Below are 17,480 nucleotides of genomic sequence, written 5' to 3'. Positions count from 1 at the left end.
CCCTTGTTGTGACTGCAGTATTCTACAGACAGATGGGTTGGGGTCTGAGTCCTGGCTCAGGCTCACTTCCTCATTTGCAGGGAGGGGCAAATCATCACCTCAGTGGGGCAAGGCTGTCAGGAGCTTTTGCAGGGGTCTGCACATATGACGGCCTGACACCCCTCTACCTACAGCCAGACCATCAAGCAGGTCCAGGAGGAAGGTGGCCGGGTTGGGGGGTGGGGGAAGCAGCAGGCAATAGGATTCCCTGATCCAGGCAGCTGATCAGTCCCCACCGTGGGGTCTTCCTTGGAGTTTGGGGAGCAAGCCTATGTCTGCCAGCACATGCTGTGCTACCAAGGGGTGAGGGGTGGGTCCCTAAACACAAAGGCCCTTCCCTTCCATCCTTTATACTGACCACTTCCTGGGCATCTGCTGGCACAGGCACCATACTGGTCATGTCACAGATTTACTGTGCCCATTTTACAGATGAAGAAACTGAGGCTCAGGGAAGCCAAGCGACCAGCCTAAGGTCCTAGAATTTCAAGGTCATGAGTCTGAACTTTGAACCCACACTCACCTCAGTGTTTGTCCCAGTTCTGCCTCTTACTGGGTTTGCTTTTCTGGTCATTTTGTCTTTCTGAGCCTTGGTTTTCCCTTCTGTAAAATGGGGGTGAGAGTGAGAGCTTTCCGTAAGTTTCTGAAGGTGGCTTGTGATGGTATCCATACAGCACTTTGCAGTAGAGCTTAATAAGTGCTCAGTATATGGCTTCTGTGGGTATGGTGAAATCCTTAGCTCCATACCCAGGAGCGACTATATTTTACTCTTCTTCATATCCGCAGAGCCTAGCACTGTGCCTGGCACATGGGAAGCATTACAAAAAATACAAATTAAAAGATAGCTATTGTCCTGACCATTATTTTTATGTTTTGGCCGATGAAGGGAAACCACTCTGGCCTCAGCCTAACATTTGCAGGGCCTGGGGCAAGGGTACAAAACAGAGGCCCACACATCAAATGTTGAGATAATGTCATAAACTGTGCTAATAACTCATTAAGTAAAATATGTCCTATCCTCCTGCCTTTGCAAATAAACCTTCATCATGACCTAAGAGGCCAAGTTCCAGACTGGAATTCTGTAATTCCTCTGGGTAATGAATTAGTCCCACCAGCAGCTGCCCCACCTCCAGCTGTCTGTGCTCCACAAACAGGCACCCCATAGTCACTCCCCAGACCTACAAGGGGTACCTTCTGTGGAGACCACCTTCTGAACACAGGCCTGGGAAGAGAGCTGTACAGATTTTGCGGGATTCACGCTGCTGGTGAAGGTAATGGCCTAGGAGGGGTCAAGACGTCCTAGATCCGTGACCGGCCAGCCCAGGGACTTTGGACACGCTCTGACACTCAGCTACCTCATCTGTAAAATGGGCCTGCAGCTCTGCCTGCCTAGGGCCAATGGGTGGGTCCACCTGAAAGCAGAGATGCGCGTTTGCCTGCGGTCCCCCCAGCCTGAGGAGGGGGGTTGGCATGGCAGGCCAGTGGTTCGGGCTAGGGGATGAAGATGCAGAGGCGTGGGACTTGGGCAGCTCTCCAGGAAGTCAGGCCTCCGAGGATCCTGGGAGGAGGGGCTGCTGAGCCAGCAGAATGGCCGAGGCTCAGCCTGGAGGAGACCTGGCGGCTGCTTCGCTGCAGCCCAGGCTGGCCCCCTTCCCAGCTGCAAGGCAGTCTCCACTGGCGGCCACGCAGCCCCTGCTCCTGCCCACCCGCTGGAGATGCCCCTCGTGCTCCTCCCTGGGGCCCCTCCCAGACCCCCAGAGCCCTGATGCCTGGCCCCTTTTGTATGAAATGGGGAGGACGAACATACCGTCCCCCAGGCTGCAGGGGGCACGCCGCATGTCAGCTGCCACGGTTGCTGTCACTCTCATAAGACGCCACCTCTTAAAGCGCTCAGCTGGTGCTTGGTTGACCCCCTGGGAGGGGATCAGCAACCATGTGTCCTGGTCCCCCTTCCTGCCCAGCAGAGATGCGGGAGCGGCTTGGGCTGGGTGGGGAGCCCCGCCCAGTCCATTGGTTAATCCTAGGCATGGGACATGTGCAGTCCCCAATCTCTCCCTGGAGCCCCACAGGAAAGGCCAACAGCCCAGGGCCTGGCCTCTGGGACACAGGTGGGACCACACAGACACGAGTGGAGGAGTGTCCCAGCCTTCCCTTAGCCCCACCCCTCCCTCCTGCTCTCAGGCTCCTTGGGGGCTTCACGCTGCTCCGATGTCCCTCAGGTGCTGGGGTGCACAGAGCTCTTACTCCGCTAGCCTTCGGACCCCACATACTCATCTGCCACTCCCAGAGCCGCCCTTGAGCCTGGCGGAGCTCCGGCACTCAGAGAGGAGGATGAGGAGTTCATGCAAGGTGCGGGGGGTGCCCAGAAGGGGCAGGGTCATCGGGGAGCTGAGCCAGCAGGATGGGGTCCGCCATGTTCCAGCCATGTGCCCTGGAACATAGGACTCTTCATCTGTGAGCCTCAGTTTCCTTGTCTCCCAAACGAGGGTGGCTTCTCCTTGGCAGAGCCGTTATGAAGACCCGATGCATAATGCAGGAAGACGCCCGGCACGGTCTGGCGGTTCCTCAAGAAGTTAAACATAGAGTTACCATGTGACCCGGCAATTCCACTCCTAGTATACAGAGAAACGAAAACACGTACTCCAAAGACACTCGTGCGGGAGTGTTATTCCTAACAGCCGGAAGTGGAAACAAGCCGAGCGCCCATCAGCAGGTGAGTGGGTACACAAAATGGGGTCCAGCCACACGCTGGAGTATTATTCGGCCACAAAAAGGAGTGAAGCTCTGACACCTGCTACCACCTGGGTGAGCCCTGAAAACACGACACTCCGCGAGAGAAACCAGGGACGAAGGCCGTGTACTGGAGGATTCCATTTATATGCAATGTCCAGAATCGGCACATCCATAGAGACAGAGAGCAGACGGTGTTTGCCAGGGGCAGGGCGGGTGAGGGGGGAGAGGTAGTGGGGAGAGGCTGCACAGAGGTTTCCTTCTGGGGTGACAAACGTGTTCCAGAACTCGACAGAAGTGCTGACTGCACAGCACTGTGAATGTATTCAGCGCCACGGAATCGTTCACTTTAAAAATGGTGGATTTCAGGGGTGCCTGGCTGGATCGGTTGGGAGAGCATGTGACTCTTGATCTCAGGGGCGTGAGGTCAAGCCCCACATTGAGTGTACAGATCAGTTAAAACAATAAATAAGGGGCGCCTGGCTGGCTCAGTCGGTGAAGCGTCCGCCTCTGGTTCAGGTCATGATCCCAGGGTCCTGGGATCGAGCCCCAGGTTGTGCTGTCAAATAAATAAACAAAATCTTTTAAAATAAATAAATAAATAAATAAAACCTTAAAAAACGGTTGATTTCATAGTGTGTGAATTTTACCTCGATTGAAACAAAACACCAGCATAAAACTTCCCACAGAGTCAGCCCTGAAAATGCTACAAAGGTGCTGACAACCCCGAGTCCAGCGTGTAAAGAGGTATCGGGGCGCATCCTCAGCGGGGCAGGGGCGACGGCTCGGAAGGGAGTGTGTGGCGTTGGCCGAATCCCAGGGCTGCTGTCCACTCTGGCAGGATGGAGCACGTGGCCTCTGGAGCTGAGGACAAAGCCGCAAAGGGTGGCGGTGGCCAGGGGTCTGGAAGGGGACAGAGGACTCAGGAAGGCTTCTAGATTTTAAAAAGACCACTGTGCCATGTGAAGGACAGCCTGGATGGGGCAAGGGTGGGGGTAGGAAGGCAGGGGAGGTGATGGACGCCCCTGGATCACGCCGAGCTGAAACACGCAAGGGGAGCACACAGAAGGGGACACCGTTTGCGGGAGGTCCATAATGAACTGTCTTGGCCACGGGAAGTGGAGCTGTCTGTGGGGACTTCAAGGGACGATGTCTATCAGGGAGGTGGATCTGAGCTGGAGACAGGGTGGAAGGACCCCGGACAGGGGTGGCACTGGAAGTCCTGGAGAGAGAGTGGGCAAGACGCTCAGGGTGTGGCATGCCGAGACCAGAAGTCTGCAGGGGACAAGCCTCTAGGCGAAGGCAGAGGAAGACAGGCAGGAAGCGGCAAGGGGAGCTTTCAGGAGCAGCAGTGTCCACCACCGTGCAGACGCGTCAAGACGTGGAAGGTTCGTCAGTGTGGTTCGTCAGTGTGAGGCCACCAGTGACCTTGTGATATTTTTTCTGGAGAGCTGGGGGCAAAAGATGACAGGGGGTTGAGGAGTGAGTGAGAAGTGAGGACACAGGAGTCAGAGAGGTGGTGAGAACCCCGCAGAGTGCCTGCTCGCTGGGCTGAGGGGAAGGAAGGAGGGAGGAGCGGGAAGGGGCAGGAAGGAAGGTTCCTGGGACCCAGGGCCTGTGGGCAGGGTGGGGGTTTGCGGCCTTGGTCCAGGAGCCAGAGGAAGGCAAGGCAGGGTGTGTGTAGCTGCGTGGGACGTGTGGTGGGAAGAAACCGCGGGAGAGCTGAGGCCGTGGGACCTGGAGTGTGGGACCGCTGAATGGCACAGGAGGCACGAGGGACCCAGTTTTGGAGGGGTCGCTGAGGCTGAGTGGGCAGACAAGCGGGTCAGGCCAGGGCTGAACAGGACTGAAAGGGCCCAGACTAGCACTGCCACGTCTAGAAAATAAAACCACAGAACGCCCAGTTACATGTGAATTCCCCGCAGGCAAGGAGGAACTTTTTAGGATAAGTACATCTCAGGTGATACTTGGGACATACTTATACCAAAACATTTTTAATTACCGTTGCTTACCTGAAATTCAAATGTTAACTGGGCGGGAGTCCTCCAATTGACTTGGGCATCCTAGCCAGGGGTGGGGAGTAGGGGATGGAGGGGAGGGGTGGGACCAAGCCTGGAAAACGGGTAGCCGTCTGCAGGGTGCGGTGCCCGAGTGGGGAGAAGGCGGCGTCCAGGCATCGCGGAGCCCTCTACTGGCTCCTCCCGCCCCAGAACTTTGGTCTCGTCACACCACCCCCGCGTAAGTCCCGTGGTGTCGCCTTAAGGGCCCATCGATAACTCTACGCTCGGCCGCGGCATCTATCGATTCGCTCTGGCTCCGCTCGCCATCCTGGGCAGCGGCGGAGTGCAGAGCCGCATGTAAGGTACGGGGGGCGCGGGACGAGGGCCAGAAAGCGGCCGCTGGGTGGCCGGGAGAGCGCGCCTGGGGGAAGCTGGCACAACGGGACGGAGCCAGGGCTGTCGGCGGAGCACCGGGGAGCCCGAGGGTCCGGCCAGAGAGCGCCCCCTGCCATTAGGCTTAGCTGCCGGCCTGCTACGCATGCGCAGCCGCTGCAGCCCTCTCTCCTCTCCGGCAGGTCCGCCGCCCTGCGCATGCGCAGCCCGCCCCTGCGGCAGAGCGGCGCCCCGGGCGTGCCTGCCCCCTGCCGGCGGCGGGTGGGGTGGCTTCCCGGCCGCGTCCGTGGGGCGGGGAACGGAGCACGGGCCTTGGAGGTCAGAGCTGTCCGTAGGTTGTCATCCGTCCCCTGAACCTCTACGCCTCAGTTTCCACCTCTGTAAAACGGGAATGATAATGTATCTCTCAGCACCGAGTGGACCTAGGGGGTATTCCCTAAATACCGCACACCCCTCTCTTCTGCAAATGCTCTGACCTTTGACCCCTCCCTTTCAGAAGTGGGGTCCTGTGCAGGCCCGAGCCGCCTTCTGCACCATGAACACGTCCCCCGGCACAGTGGGCAGTGACCCGGTGATCTTGGCCACTGCAGGCTACGACCACACGGTGCGGTTCTGGCAGGCCCACAGTGGCATCTGCACCCGCACGGTGCAGCATCAGGACTCTGTATCCTCCACTGGGGAGGAGGGGAGGGCGGTACTGGGAAGGATGCCTGGTGGGGGTAGCAGCCTGGGCAAAGGAAGGGGTGCCTGGGGTGGAAAGGATGCAGCAGCCCAAGCAGACGGTGGGGGCCTTGAGGGCTCTGTTCATCACTCTCCTTAACAGACCTAGCAGGTGAACGCCCTGGAGATCACGCCTGACCGCAGCATGATCGCTGCCGCAGGTACCTCTACCCTCACCCCAACCCCGACCTCTGCTGGGCCCACCTGGGCACAGCGCCCTTCAGTTTAGCCTGTGTCCCTAGGTTACCAGCACATTCGTATGTATGATCTCAGCTCCAACAACCCCAACCCCATCATCAGCTACGACGGGGTCAACAAGAACATCGCGTCCGTGGGCTTCCACGAGGATGGCCGCTGGATGTACACGGGTGGGGAGGACTGCACGGCCCGCATCTGGGACCTCAGGTGTGGGGCACCGGGCAGGCGGGGCCTGTTGCCGGGTGTGTGGGGGTGGGCGGCCGGGCCAGGAGACTGTCTCAGGCCAGGGCCCTCCAAGCAGAGGCTAAGACGGAGTCTTCTGTGTGGGTGATTCATCGAGGGCAGTGACGGAAGCAGGATAGGGCGGGGGTGAAGCCACACAAAGAGGAGCCCAGCCTCAGCCTGATACCGCAGGGAGCTCTGACTTGCATCGGAGTGAGTCCCACTGGCGCGAGGGGCTGCCCTTGGAGGGGGCCGAACCTCGCTGGTGTCTGTCGTAAGGCTGCGGCTATCAGAGGAACAAGCATAAATGGCGGGGGAAAGAGCGTCTGGTGGGGCGCGAACAGCCTCCAGTAGAGCGTCTGTGGCTGCCCCAAAGGTCCCGGAACCTGCAGTGTCAGCGCATCTTCCAGGTGAACGCACCCATTAACTGCGTGTGCCTGCATCCCAACCAGGTGAGGGGTACTCACAGGGCCGGGCCCTGTGGGCGTTTGGAGGGCAGGGAACGTGCCCTCCCTCACCTCCCCTGCACCCCAGGCAGAGCTCATTGTGGGTGACCAGAGCGGCGCCATCCACATCTGGGACTTGAAAACTGACCACAACGAGCAGCTGATACCCGAGCCTGAGGTCTCCATCACGTCTGCCCACATTGACCCCGACGCCAGCTACATGGCTGCCGTCAACAGCACGGTGAGTGCTGGGTGTGCGTGCGGCGTGGGAGGCCCACTCAGCACCTGGCCCCTGATCTTCCTGATTGCCTGCATGCGGCTGGTTCCCCAGACGCTCCTCAGACTAACCCCCCCCCCCCCCAGGCCTGCTTCTTCCTCCTGGGCTCCAGCTCCAGCCAGCAAAGCCAGAAAGCGGGGTGTCGTTCCTGACGCCCACTCTCACTACTGCCTAGCTCAGCCAGCGGGCATCACTCCCACCTCCAGAACTTCTCAAGTCTGTCTACTTCCCTCTCCTCCCCGGCTCCTCCTGGCCCAAGTTTGCCTCCTCTCCCTGCACCACGGCTGTAGCCTCCCCGTGGCCACCCTCCCTCCTCACTGACACCCTCTGCCCCCACACCACTCTCCCTCAGCCGCCAGCACAGCCTTCAGCGGCGACAGCCCGACGCCATCATTCCCTGCACAAACCCCGAGGCGCCCTGGCTCCTCGCCGTGGCCTCGGGACGTGGCCTGGGGAAGCTGCAGTGTGGTCGCGATATCCCGTCCGGCCGTCAGCATCCCTTACATCTCAAGGACTCGCTGGTCCCGTGGTGTCCCCACACTGCCCTCCTGCTGTTCCCTCTGACAAGCCCTGCTCTTGTCTTGTTCTTCACACTCCCACCAGCCAGCAGCTTTCTCCGTGAAGGCCAAGCATGGCCTCCTGCTCTCAGTCTGTGCAGTGCTCCCTGCAGCCTAGACCCACTGTTCCTGCCACACGTCCCCAGCCCCCAGATCCCTGTGTGCAGCCCCGTGTGGGACGGCAGCCCCTGGATCCGGGTCTGGCCGCCAGAGCCTCCTTCCCCCTGTGTCAGACTGAAGGCTCCAGGTGTCCCCTGACTCCCCTCCAATCGCAGGGGAATTGCTACGTCTGGAATCTGACAGGGGGCATTGGTGACGAGGTGACACAGCTCATCCCCAAGACCAAGATCCCAGCGCACACCCGCTACGCCTTGCAGTGCCGCTTCAGTCCTGACTCCACGTGCGTACGGGGCCTGGGGGCCCAGAGCCCTCGCATGGCAAAGGGGTGCAGGGTGGGAGTGGCTGCTGACGACACCCCCATCACACTCAAAACGCCCACCCTAGGCTTCTCGCCACCTGCTCGGCCGACCAGACGTGCAAGATCTGGAGGACGTCCAACTTCTCCCTGATGACAGAGCTCAGCATCAAGAGCAGCAACCCAGGAGAGTCGTCCCGCGGCTGGATGTGGGGCTGTGCCTTCTCAGGGGACTCTCAGTACATCGTCACCGGTGAGCCCCCCTCCCACCCCGGCCGCCCCGCCTCCCGCGCCCGCCTGCACACCTGCTGCCTGGGAGCCGGCCTCTGGCGGGCCGGCCTGCGCCTGCGCCCTGAGCTGCTGCCCCCGCCCTTCCATGCAGCTTCCTCTGACAACCTGGCCCGGCTCTGGTGCGTGGAGACCGGAGAGATCAAGAGAGAGTACGGCGGCCACCAGAAAGCCGTCGTCTGCTTGGCCTTCAATGACAGCGTGCTGGGCTAGCCCGTGCACCCCTGGGATCGCAGGCGGCTGTCCAGGGAGCATCTCCGGCCTAGGTCTGCTCAGCTGCCCAGGTCAGAGCGAACCTCCATGGGCTAGCCTCTATCAGCCTAGCCAGCTGGACCTGACTGACCTACCCTGGCCCCCTCGGCCCACGTAGACTGGCCAGGCCAGTATTTCCTGGGGTTTTCTCAGCTCCCAGTTGCTTATGTGGATGTGACGAGGCTCAGAAGCCTACCTGAGCCAGCCTTCACTTGCTTTAGAAATTCCAGATCCATAGGGCCTAGGGGTCCCAGGCTGGTGCCCAAACCTAAGCCAGTGCTCTCCCCTGCCCCTCACCCAGTTTGCGTCCTGAGGCCACAGAGAACGCAGTCATGGCCAGCTGGAGGGTTTATTAGCTCCCGCCAGCAGCCACCCTCCGTGACTGGTGACGGGGCTGGCCTGGGGGACTGGCCAGGCTTTGAACTTAGTCTGGGAGGTAATAAAAGCAGACCGACACGCAGACGTTGCTGGGGAAGCAGATGTCAACACAGAGGTAGATCAGCCGCTGCCTCCGGGGCCCTGGGGGAGGGGCGTCCATGAACCTGAGGGCTCCTGCCCATCTCCCCAGACCGTTCTACAGGAGCCCGGGCCTCACAGCACCGCCCCACTTACCCTCTGCTCGGCGGGCCCAGTACACGGGCGTCTTCGTGCAGAGGCGCTGCACGGAATCCCCCACCTGGGCAGGGTCCACCTCACGGCTCCCCAGCACTGCCAGCAGCTCCTGGGCATAGTGGGTGGCCTGGCTGGGGCCGGGGGACCCTAGGCCCTGCAGAGAAGGCACTGGTGGGCCACGGTACAGGGGCACTGGCACGCGACCGGGTTGGGGCGGGGCCTGTGCGTCCTGGACTGCTGGCCTGATGCCAGCACCGTCCTCCGCTCTTGCCAGCGGCCCCGGCCGAGGGAAGACAGGCCTTCTGTTCCTTGAAACCAGAGCTCCAGCCCGCCGCAGGACTGAGGCATACACAGGACCCTTTGTCTGTCCCCTGGCCCAGGGAGCCTGGCCGCATGGGGCTGCTTACCCTGGCCATGTTCACCAGCAGCTGTAGGGTCTCGCGATCTCGGGGCTCCATCGGGCAGAGGAAGCAGGCCGGGTGTTCCAAGGGGCGGTAGCAGACGCAGCCCTGGGGAGGCAGGCAGGTGAGGCAGGGCCACCCGAACATCCACTGGTGCTGACCACACCCCCAGCCCACTCACGCTCTGCCCGTCAAACAGCACTGCCCAGCTGTGGTTGCTCTGAGCCGAGGTCACCCGGATGGTTGCCACGTTCCGGGCCACATCCACCTGGACAGTTTGGTTGGACCAGGGTGCCCCAGGGCTTGGGAGGGTCAGACGAAGCATCTGCAGCAGAGGCTGAGATCGGGGAGCCAGGGCTCAGCTGGGCAGCGTGGGGCAGCCCCGGACATCCTTGCCCACCCCTGCCGGGTTCCGCTGCAGAGTTTTTGACCCCCCCACCCCTCTGGTCCTCCAGCCACTGCTCTGAGCCCTGGCTCCACTGGTGGGCTGAGAGGTGCTGGCCTTTCCTTCCCCTTCCCACTGTCTGCCCCTGGCCAGGTCCCCAGGAGGAGCTCACCTTGGGGGAACTGTGAGTGAAGCCAAGAAGCCCTCCAGCCACGGCCCCAGCAGCGGCCAGTGCCAGCAGCAGCAGCAGCAGGCCAGGGGCTCTCCAGCCCCCAGGGCAGGGCTTGGCCTTCCCCTGGGGGCAAACTGCAGCTTGTGGGGCCTAGAGCAGAGACCGGGAAGCAGGCTGGCTCAGGAAGGCAGGGGCTGAGGTGTGCGAGGTGGGCACGGCCCTCCTGTCCCCTGCACGGGGCATGCCCTGGGTCTCTGTGCTAGGAGAGGGTGTTGGGTGGTTGGAGGCACTCACCTCGACAGGCCCAGGCCCAGGGCTCTCCTCACAGCAGCGCCTCTGCTCCATGCCACAGCCCTGGTGACAATGCGCGGATTGTCTGCCGCCCCTTGGAGTCAGCTAGGGAAACCTTAGTACACCCTCGATGAGCCAAACAACCGTCCCGGCCCCCTCCTCTCCTGACCCCGCTGCTCCCCACCAGCCCAGCCACCTGATATCAGGGTCGGAGCCAGGACAGCCCCCCCTGCTTAGGGTGGGGGGTGCTTGTCACTGTGCCTGGCTCTCCCCTGTGCAGACCGGAGAGCGTGGGGGCCCAAGAGAGTGGAAGAGCACGGCTACCAAGGAAATCGAGTCCCACGGATTGGCACGGAGGGAGACCAGGCCCAGGCAGGACAATTTTATAGTCTGTTTGGGGACAGACTTAATTTTCCTAAAGAGGCTGTTCCAGTGTCTCAAGTTACTTCTGGATTCCCAGGGCTCAGCCCGCGGCAGCCCACTAATAAATGTGTTTCACAAATGACTGGTATGGGAGTCCATGCTGCCTCTGTCCTTCTGTCCCCTGTCCCCCCAGCCACTTCCCAGCCCCTCAGACGGGACAGCTGATGGGTGGTAAGCAGCACGGAAGACTGAGAACAGGGCAGCTTCCTGTCGGCCAACTGGAACCTCCACACAGCCCGGGAAGGTTAGGTCAGCCCGTCCCTGCCCTGCCCAGGATGGCTTCCTCTGCTTCCAGACGCTGCGGATTTCGAGTCCAGGCTCCCCCTGGCACTGGCAGCTTGGGGCGGGGTGTGCGTGCTCCTCACCCCCTTCACCGTGTGGCCCTTTCCTGTTCTTGCTTTCCTCTGAACCCAGCCCTCTGTCTAATGGGCCCGGGATGCGGTGGCATCATGGTGGTCAGCATCCCAGCCCTGGAACGAATCCCAGAACGCATCCTTCTCAGCACCCCCTCCCCACGCTAGGCAGCTATAGCATCTGTGCAAAGGCTGCTGTCAAAACAAGGGCAAAGGACGCCAGAGTCAGCGCAGGTTTGAGACTTTAATATGTATTTGGATTCACACAGTGCAACGGGGGGCAGAGATGGGGTGCACGTGGGCTCTCGGGTTGCTGCCCGGCAGGAGAGGTGTTGCTGCTTGCCGCACCTGCTGCGTGCTCCTGGTGTGGGTGACAACGCCCTGACAGGCCTGCTCAATATCCAGACCCACCTTGAGCCGACCTCGCAGAGCCAACGTCAGCACCACCAACCTCACAGGCGATGGCTGCCCTCGCGTTGCCCCACAGCAGAGTCCAAACCCCAGACACCCCAGGTCTGGGAAGAGCTGCGGGTTCGGGACACCGTTTATTGCTATGAGAACTTCGAGAATGAGGGAAGGAGTCACCCTGGAGCTAGGAGAGAAGCTTGTGGATTTGCCACTGGATACAGAGTGAGGCGCTGGGAAGGAGTCTGCCAAAAGGAACAGCTTCCCAGGCCCTACCCTACAAGTATGGCTGGACAGCCTGCTTACCAGGTCAGCGACTTAGGGAACAGGCAAAAAAGGCCGGGGGCCCTCTGCCAAGAACCGTTGGCTAGCAGGTGGAACCTGCCAGTTTTCCTGCTGGTCTCCGACAAGGAACTCCAGAGCCAAGGGAAGTGGCCTCAAGGACCATTGGCACCTAACCCCCCACCCCAACTAAGGGTATGGGAGGAAAACAGGAAGAGACTGGATGTTTTGTAAAAGTATTTCCTGTTCTTGGGGACACCTCTTTCCTCCCCCACCCAGAGGGTGCCCAGGGCGACAGGCATTCCTTGGCCAGCACATGCCTTTAGCCGTGCTGCTGGCTGCGGGGCACGCAGACTTCTTCAGTGGGATTTTCCCTACGAGACAGAGCACAGCTATTAATTAACACACTTAAGATTCAATTCCACCATTTGACAAAAGTTGTTCAAAAGTTTAAAAAAATAATTTTTGGTACCAACGCTACTCTGAGCTCTCTGCACAGCTGCCCAGAGTTCAGCAAAGGCATCCACACCCTCTCGGCCGCTCAGCTAACAACATGCTCGGTCCAATCAGCTGGATTTAAATGCACATTTGAGAAAGCTGAGGCTTAGCTGGACTGCGTTTACAGAACTCCGTGACCACATATGAGGTGTGGCAGCCCTGGGTATCTGAAACGGAGCAGACACTTGATTGTGACATCAGAGTGGTTTTGAAGGAAGTGTGGGCTGGTAGTGGTGAGGTCAGCACGCTGCACCCCAAGGACAGGGAGCAGCACTGTCCTCCACTCCCACCCTGCAGGTGAGGGGCTGGGACGTTGCAGCGGGCTCACCTGCAGAGGACCACATCAACGGGCCCTGGGGCTGTTTGTACAAGTTTCTCACAACAGTCAAAATAATCAGACCGTCCTCCCCTTTGCCCTGTAAGGGGGGGCCGATCCCTGAATGCAATCTTCAGTAAAACATCTAACATCCCTAGACCTGCCTTGGTCCCATCAGCAGGCTGGGTAACCACCCTGAGGTTACCTGAATCCTGGACAGATGCTAAGCCTGTCCTTGTCAATGGCACCCAGTGCCCAGGACCCCCACAATGCCCTCCAGGTTTAAAAGTGCATCTTCAAATAGAAGCATCTGTAAACAATATCGCCCCGAAATGTTTACTTACAAGGTTAACAACTAGTGCCTTTACTTAACTCCAAGGATACTCTTTGAAGCCACCTAGCTGAGCGGATGCTTAAGCCCCACCTATTAATTTGGGTAAGTGGTTTTCAATTCGTTTTATTCTGGAGATTAAAGACACTAAATCTTTAACCTTGAAGGGCAGGCAAAAGGTCAGCTATGCTGTCAACATAGAAGTCAGGGACCATTTTCTTCTTAGACATGCAGTCACTTTCCTGATTACTCTTCACATCCCCTAGAGTGGAAACGCCGGTGAGGGTCAGGATAGTCTTCAGGCCACAGGTGACGCCCAGGAGGATGTCCGTGTCCAGGCGGTCTCCCACCATGACGGTGCGCTCCGGGTTGATGCCGTACTCCTGGGACACGCAGTCGAAGATGAAGCGGCTGGGCTTCCCTATGATATCGGCTTGGCGCTGGGCGGCCATCTCCACGGCTCGGACCAGACAGCCGGTACCTGCGGGGCGGAGAGGTAGGGGAGGGAGGGGAGGAGAGCACCCGGGGTCAGAGGACAGGAAGGGCCCGCGGCCCGCCCCCACCCCCGCGCCCCCCGGGCCTCACGGACCCGCGATGAAGCGGCCGTTCTCGAGCGGGAGCCGGTTGTCCATGTTGGTGCCCACGAGCAGGCAGCCGGGCTGCTGCAGGTAGCGCACCGCCTTGGTGAGCTTCATGTAGCTGAAGTGCGGGTCGAAGCCCACCACGACGGCGCGCACGTCGGGGTCGAGCGGCGCGTCCAGCCAGGCGCCGGGGCTGTCGCCCAGCAGCGGCTCGGGCCCCACGCCCACGCAGGCGACGCCCACGGCCTCCAGCTCGGTGGCCAGGGCTTCGCTGCCCAGCACGTAGGCTTTGGGGGCCGGCGCGCCCGCCAGACGCTGGCGCAGGTAGAGCGCAGTGCAGTAGGCCGTGCCGAAGACCTCGAGGCCGGCGCCGGGCCCCGCCGGGCCGCCGAAGCCCAGGCGCCGCAGCTTCTCGGCGTAGGCCTCGCGGGTCTTGCTGCTGTTGTTGGTGATGAAGCCGAGGCGCTTGCCGCGGGCCCGCAGCGCCGACAGGGCCTCGGGCGCGCCGGGCACGGCCGTCTCGCCGCGCCACAGCACGCCGTCGCAGTCGAACAGCAGCGTGTCCACGTCGGCCAGCAGCGCCTGGGCCCGCTCGGCGCTCAGCCGCACGCAGCGGGCGTCGTCACCGCCGGCCTCCGCCGCCGCCATGGCCGCCGCCGCCACCGGCCGCCGCCGCCGCCGCCACCGGCCGCTCCTTGCAGCCGCCCGCCGCCGCGCCCGCGCCGCCCCCGGCGCGCTCATTGGCCCCGCTCCTCGCGCGCGCCGCCCATTGGACGCCGCCTGCGCCAATCCGCCCCCGCCTCCCGCGGGCTGCGGGAGCTCAGCGCCAACCGTCGCAGCCCGGCGCGGGGAGGCGGGCGGCCATTGGCTGCCGGATCTGGGGCGCCACGGTGATTGGCTGGCAGGGAGCCAACCGGCATTCGGAGTGTAGCGTTCACTGCGGAAACGCTGCGGAGGAGCCCAGAGCCGGCGCAGGACCTAAGGCTGCTGCTCATTGGCGGCCTCAGGGCGGCTCGCCCATTGGTGGCGCGTGGTCAGCTTAGGTGACGGAGGCCCTCTATGGAGTGACCCCTGGCCGGGCCGGCTGCGGATTGGCTGGCTTCTCCGCGGCGAGGAGCGCGGCAGGACGTGGAGGCGGGGCGGGGAGCCGCTGTGGCCCGGGGGCCGGAGTCACGTCCGTACCTTTGCCTGGGCGGCGCCGGGCCGTGCCCTCCGCCCGGGGCACGCTGCGGACACGGCGCCAGCGCGTGGCTGAGGAAGGCCGGTGCTGGGTGACAGCCCGGGGCTCCTTCCCGGCCAGGCTCGCGTTCCCGTTCTCAGCCTTTTGCAGAAACCCTCTCCCTGGGCCTTAGTAATGACCAGGCGGTGGGGCTGCCTTAGCGGTCACGTGAGCAAGTAATTGTAAGGCGGTGGGATCGCCTTAGCGGTCACGTGAACAAGTAATAATAAGGCAGTGGGAAGCGCCTTAGCGGTCACGTGAACAGGTAATTACAGGCGGTGGGCTTGCCTTAGTGGTCATGTGAGCGAGTAATTACAGGCGGTGGGATTAGGGTCTAAGGAGACACTGCCCAGAACCCAGCGCTCATCGCCGTCGTTATTATTAGGTATCACGGTTAACTTTTACTGAGGCGTAGCAGTCAGGTGCATGAATCTGAAGCGTGCAGCCTGATGGAATTTTTACATACCCACACGGCTGTGTAAACACAACCCAGCTCAAGCTAGAGAATGTTTTCATGGCTCCAGAAAGTTCCCTCACAGTCCCTCTCCAGGCGCCGATCCCCTCCCCCCGCCACTTCTCTGACTCCCGTCCCCAAGGAGTGAGTCACAGCTTCCTCTGCCTGTTCCAGATGGCCTCGCCGACGGATCTAACCACGGGTCTGGCTTCTGTGGATCAACATGGCGTCTGTGAAATCCAACCTTCTGCGCGCGTGTCTTGATTGTCCTGTGGGCTGGTTTAAGAATACACCTCTGTGTGTCTGTTTTCCAGTTGAGGGACATTGTGTTGTTTCCCGTTCGGGAGCATTGTAAGTAATACTTGTATGAATGTTGTGGTTTGTGGACGTAGACACGCGTTTCTCTTGGACGAAGTATACTTATGAGGGGAGTCGCGGGTTCACAGGTATGCTTAGCTGTTACGATGTTCAGTAGGGCCAGGTGCCTGGCTCTGAAGGGCCCCGTTTCCTGAAAGCCTGCCCTGTGCCAGGCGACCCAGCCTCCCAGCTCCTAGGCTGTCAAACCCCTGCTCTGCTCTTGGGCCCCAGGTCTCCCTAAAGTCTGCTCGAACCCACCACCCTGCCCCCAAGCCCATGAGGTAAAGCCAGTGAACTTAGTTCCTTTAGGGCCCTGCTTATTTACACACGGCTTGTTTCTGTTGGTCTCTGCTGGCCCCAGGAACTCCTGGAGGACGTTGGACGGGCCATGGCCTGCCTACAAGGGCGGGGCATGCAGAATGTTCCTGCCTGATGTACCCACAAGGGGACCCTTCCTCCCTGTGTCTTCCCAGTTAGTTTTGGTGGTGCAGCTGACTCTGGCATGAATGGGATTTGACAGAAGATCACAAACCCTTTTTTAACCACGCACAAGCATCCAGTGTATATGGTACACTGGCCAGCCACGGGCCAGCTTGTACAATACCTGCCCAGTTGCTTGGGTTTACTGGGCACTCGGTAAGCATCTAGGCACTGAGCACCACTCCTTACCTGCATTACTTTGTCGGAATGACAGGACAGCCCTAAGAGGCAGGGACTGTTAGTGTCCCCACTCATGGATGAGGAGACTGAGCCACAGAGTCACTAGCTGGACAATGCAGAGTTGGGATTAAACTCAGGGGACTCCAAAGTGGAGCTCTGCCACACCTGTTTACCTTAACATCCCCTGTGAGTTGTAGGGATTGTGCTGGCACTGTGGAAAGGGTGGAATGGTCCATATCAAGAGAAGAGGTGGTTATAGACAAGGTCCTGCCAGCCCTGGAAGGGATGGTGCACTTGGTACATTTAGTGGAGGCAGGGGTAGGGGCTTACCTGTGTGAGGTGCCCTGTGTCTGGATGGGAGAGGAGCACCTCACGATTATGATGTGTTCCCGACACACAGTAGATGCTCAGTGTATACCTGTGAATGGTTGGCGCCGGCGTTCCCCCAAGTGAGGAAGCCCTGCCTGCAAGCTGAATGGGGCATAGATGGAGTGGCACAAGGACAGACACTATTTAATTTTAATAGCCTTGCAAGGATTTAAATTGTATTAGAAAATGCAAGTAGCAATTGAATCTGTGTTTTCACAGATGGTTTTGCTTCTAATGAGCCAAGTAAAAATGGGAGTCATTGAAAAAGGATTCAAGTGGCAAAAAAAAAAAAAAAAAATTGGAAGCAATCTAAATATTCTTCAATATGGGATTGGTTAAATAAATTAAAGTACCTCCAAAGAACAGAGACTGAGCAGTCCTCCTAAAGGGTGATGGAGTTTCCACGGCTCTGGCCATGGCACGTTGAGGCAGCATTGAATGTCAAACAGCCTGCAGCTGAAGCCCACGCTGAGGGCTGGGTGGGACAGGAGGAGGCCATCTGGGGGAAGGGGGACTCTGGTTTTCCCGTCTTCCTCTGGCCTCTCTGCCTTTCAGGGATCTCAGGCCTGTCCACTGGCCTGCCTGGGTTCTGGCTGAGGCAGGACCTGGAACCCACTGGATTAGGATGCCCTTTTCTGACTCCCAGGGAGCCACAAGGCAGGAGCCTTGGCCTGCCCCTGACATGGCTCTGGAGCACACAGCAGGGCAGGCTCTCTGTTTCCCCTGGGCCAGCTCCTCCTCCTCATTTTCACCCACACTCAGACTGTCCTCTCTGCCTTTGACACCCTTCCCTACTCCATTCTCCCAGGGGCTTCCTCTACCTCTCTGACACTGGCT

General features: G+C 60.1%; 3 protein-coding genes and 1 long non-coding RNA gene across 8 annotated transcripts; 2 read left to right on the top strand and 2 right to left on the bottom strand.

Moving 5' to 3' along the window:
* Window positions 1-5,028: 5,028 nt before the first annotated feature.
* Window positions 5,029-10,900, top strand: MLST8 (MTOR associated protein MLST8). Of its 5 annotated transcripts, XR_006777282.2 has the most exons (10): window positions 5,029-5,128; window positions 5,656-5,823; window positions 5,989-6,040; window positions 6,122-6,284; window positions 6,676-6,751; window positions 6,834-6,986; window positions 7,855-7,979; window positions 8,084-8,247; window positions 8,377-8,566; window positions 10,676-10,900. XR_006777282.2 is itself a non-coding variant. In XM_045784751.2 (9 exons), the coding sequence occupies exons 2-9, from the start codon at window positions 5,695-5,697 to the stop codon at window positions 8,493-8,495; spliced, it is 978 nt and encodes a 325-aa protein (XP_045640707.1). In that variant the 5' UTR covers window positions 5,029-5,128; window positions 5,656-5,694; the 3' UTR covers window positions 8,496-10,900. The 5 variants fall into 5 exon arrangements, 4 of the variants coding, with proteins under 4 accessions (XP_045640707.1, XP_045640705.1, XP_045640706.1 ...); XM_045784751.2 differs by having other exon boundaries at window positions 5,992-6,040; window positions 8,377-10,900; XM_045784749.2 differs by having other exon boundaries at window positions 8,377-10,900.
* On the bottom strand, window positions 8,959-10,449 carry BRICD5 (BRICHOS domain containing 5). Its single transcript, XM_087853487.1, is given in 4 exon segments — window positions 8,959-9,293; window positions 9,547-9,655; window positions 9,729-10,074; window positions 10,076-10,449. Coding segments are annotated over 4 exon segments (1,164 nt in total).
* Window positions 10,901-11,396: 496 nt separating the features above from the next.
* Window positions 11,397-14,295, bottom strand: PGP (phosphoglycolate phosphatase). The gene is made up of 2 exons (XM_045784752.2): window positions 13,593-14,295; window positions 11,397-13,484 (listed from the first exon to the last, which is right to left on the bottom strand). Exons 1-2 carry the CDS (start codon window positions 14,230-14,232, stop codon window positions 13,159-13,161), a joined length of 966 nt encoding a protein of 321 aa, XP_045640708.1. The 5' UTR covers window positions 14,233-14,295; the 3' UTR covers window positions 11,397-13,158.
* Window positions 14,296-14,732: 437 nt separating this feature from the next.
* LOC123783802 (uncharacterized) lies at window positions 14,733-16,947 on the top strand. Its single transcript, XR_006777297.2, has 2 exons — window positions 14,733-15,068; window positions 15,432-16,947. It is a non-coding gene; the product is annotated as an uncharacterized LOC123783802 (long non-coding RNA).
* Window positions 16,948-17,480: the final 533 nt, after the last annotated feature.

Source organism: Ursus americanus, chromosome 2 (assembly GCF_024610735.1).
Source record: "Ursus americanus isolate L20-20 chromosome 2, mUrsAme1.1.p, whole genome shotgun sequence".
In the NCBI taxonomy this organism is placed as follows: Eukaryota; Metazoa; Chordata; class Mammalia; order Carnivora; family Ursidae; genus Ursus; species Ursus americanus.
Note: the sequence above shows the minus strand (reverse complement) of the source record. Positions and strands in the feature narration are given on the sequence as shown.

Coding starts and splice junctions, on each gene's coding strand:
- PGP (XM_045784752.2), bottom strand. CDS start 14,232: ATGGCGGCGGCGGAGGCCGGCGGTGACGACGCCCGCTGCGTGCGGCTG. Junction 13,485..13,592: donor GAACGGCCGCTTCATCGCGG/GTCCGTGAGGCC, acceptor TCCGCCCCGCAG/GTACCGGCTGTCTGGTCCGA.
- MLST8 (XM_045784749.2), top strand. CDS start 5,695: ATGAACACGTCCCCCGGCACAGTGGGCAGTGACCCGGTGATCTTGGCC. Junction 5,824..5,988: donor CGGTGCAGCATCAGGACTCT/GTATCCTCCACT, acceptor TAACAGACCTAG/CAGGTGAACGCCCTGGAGAT. Junction 6,987..7,854: donor TGGCTGCCGTCAACAGCACG/GTGAGTGCTGGG, acceptor CTCCAATCGCAG/GGGAATTGCTACGTCTGGAA.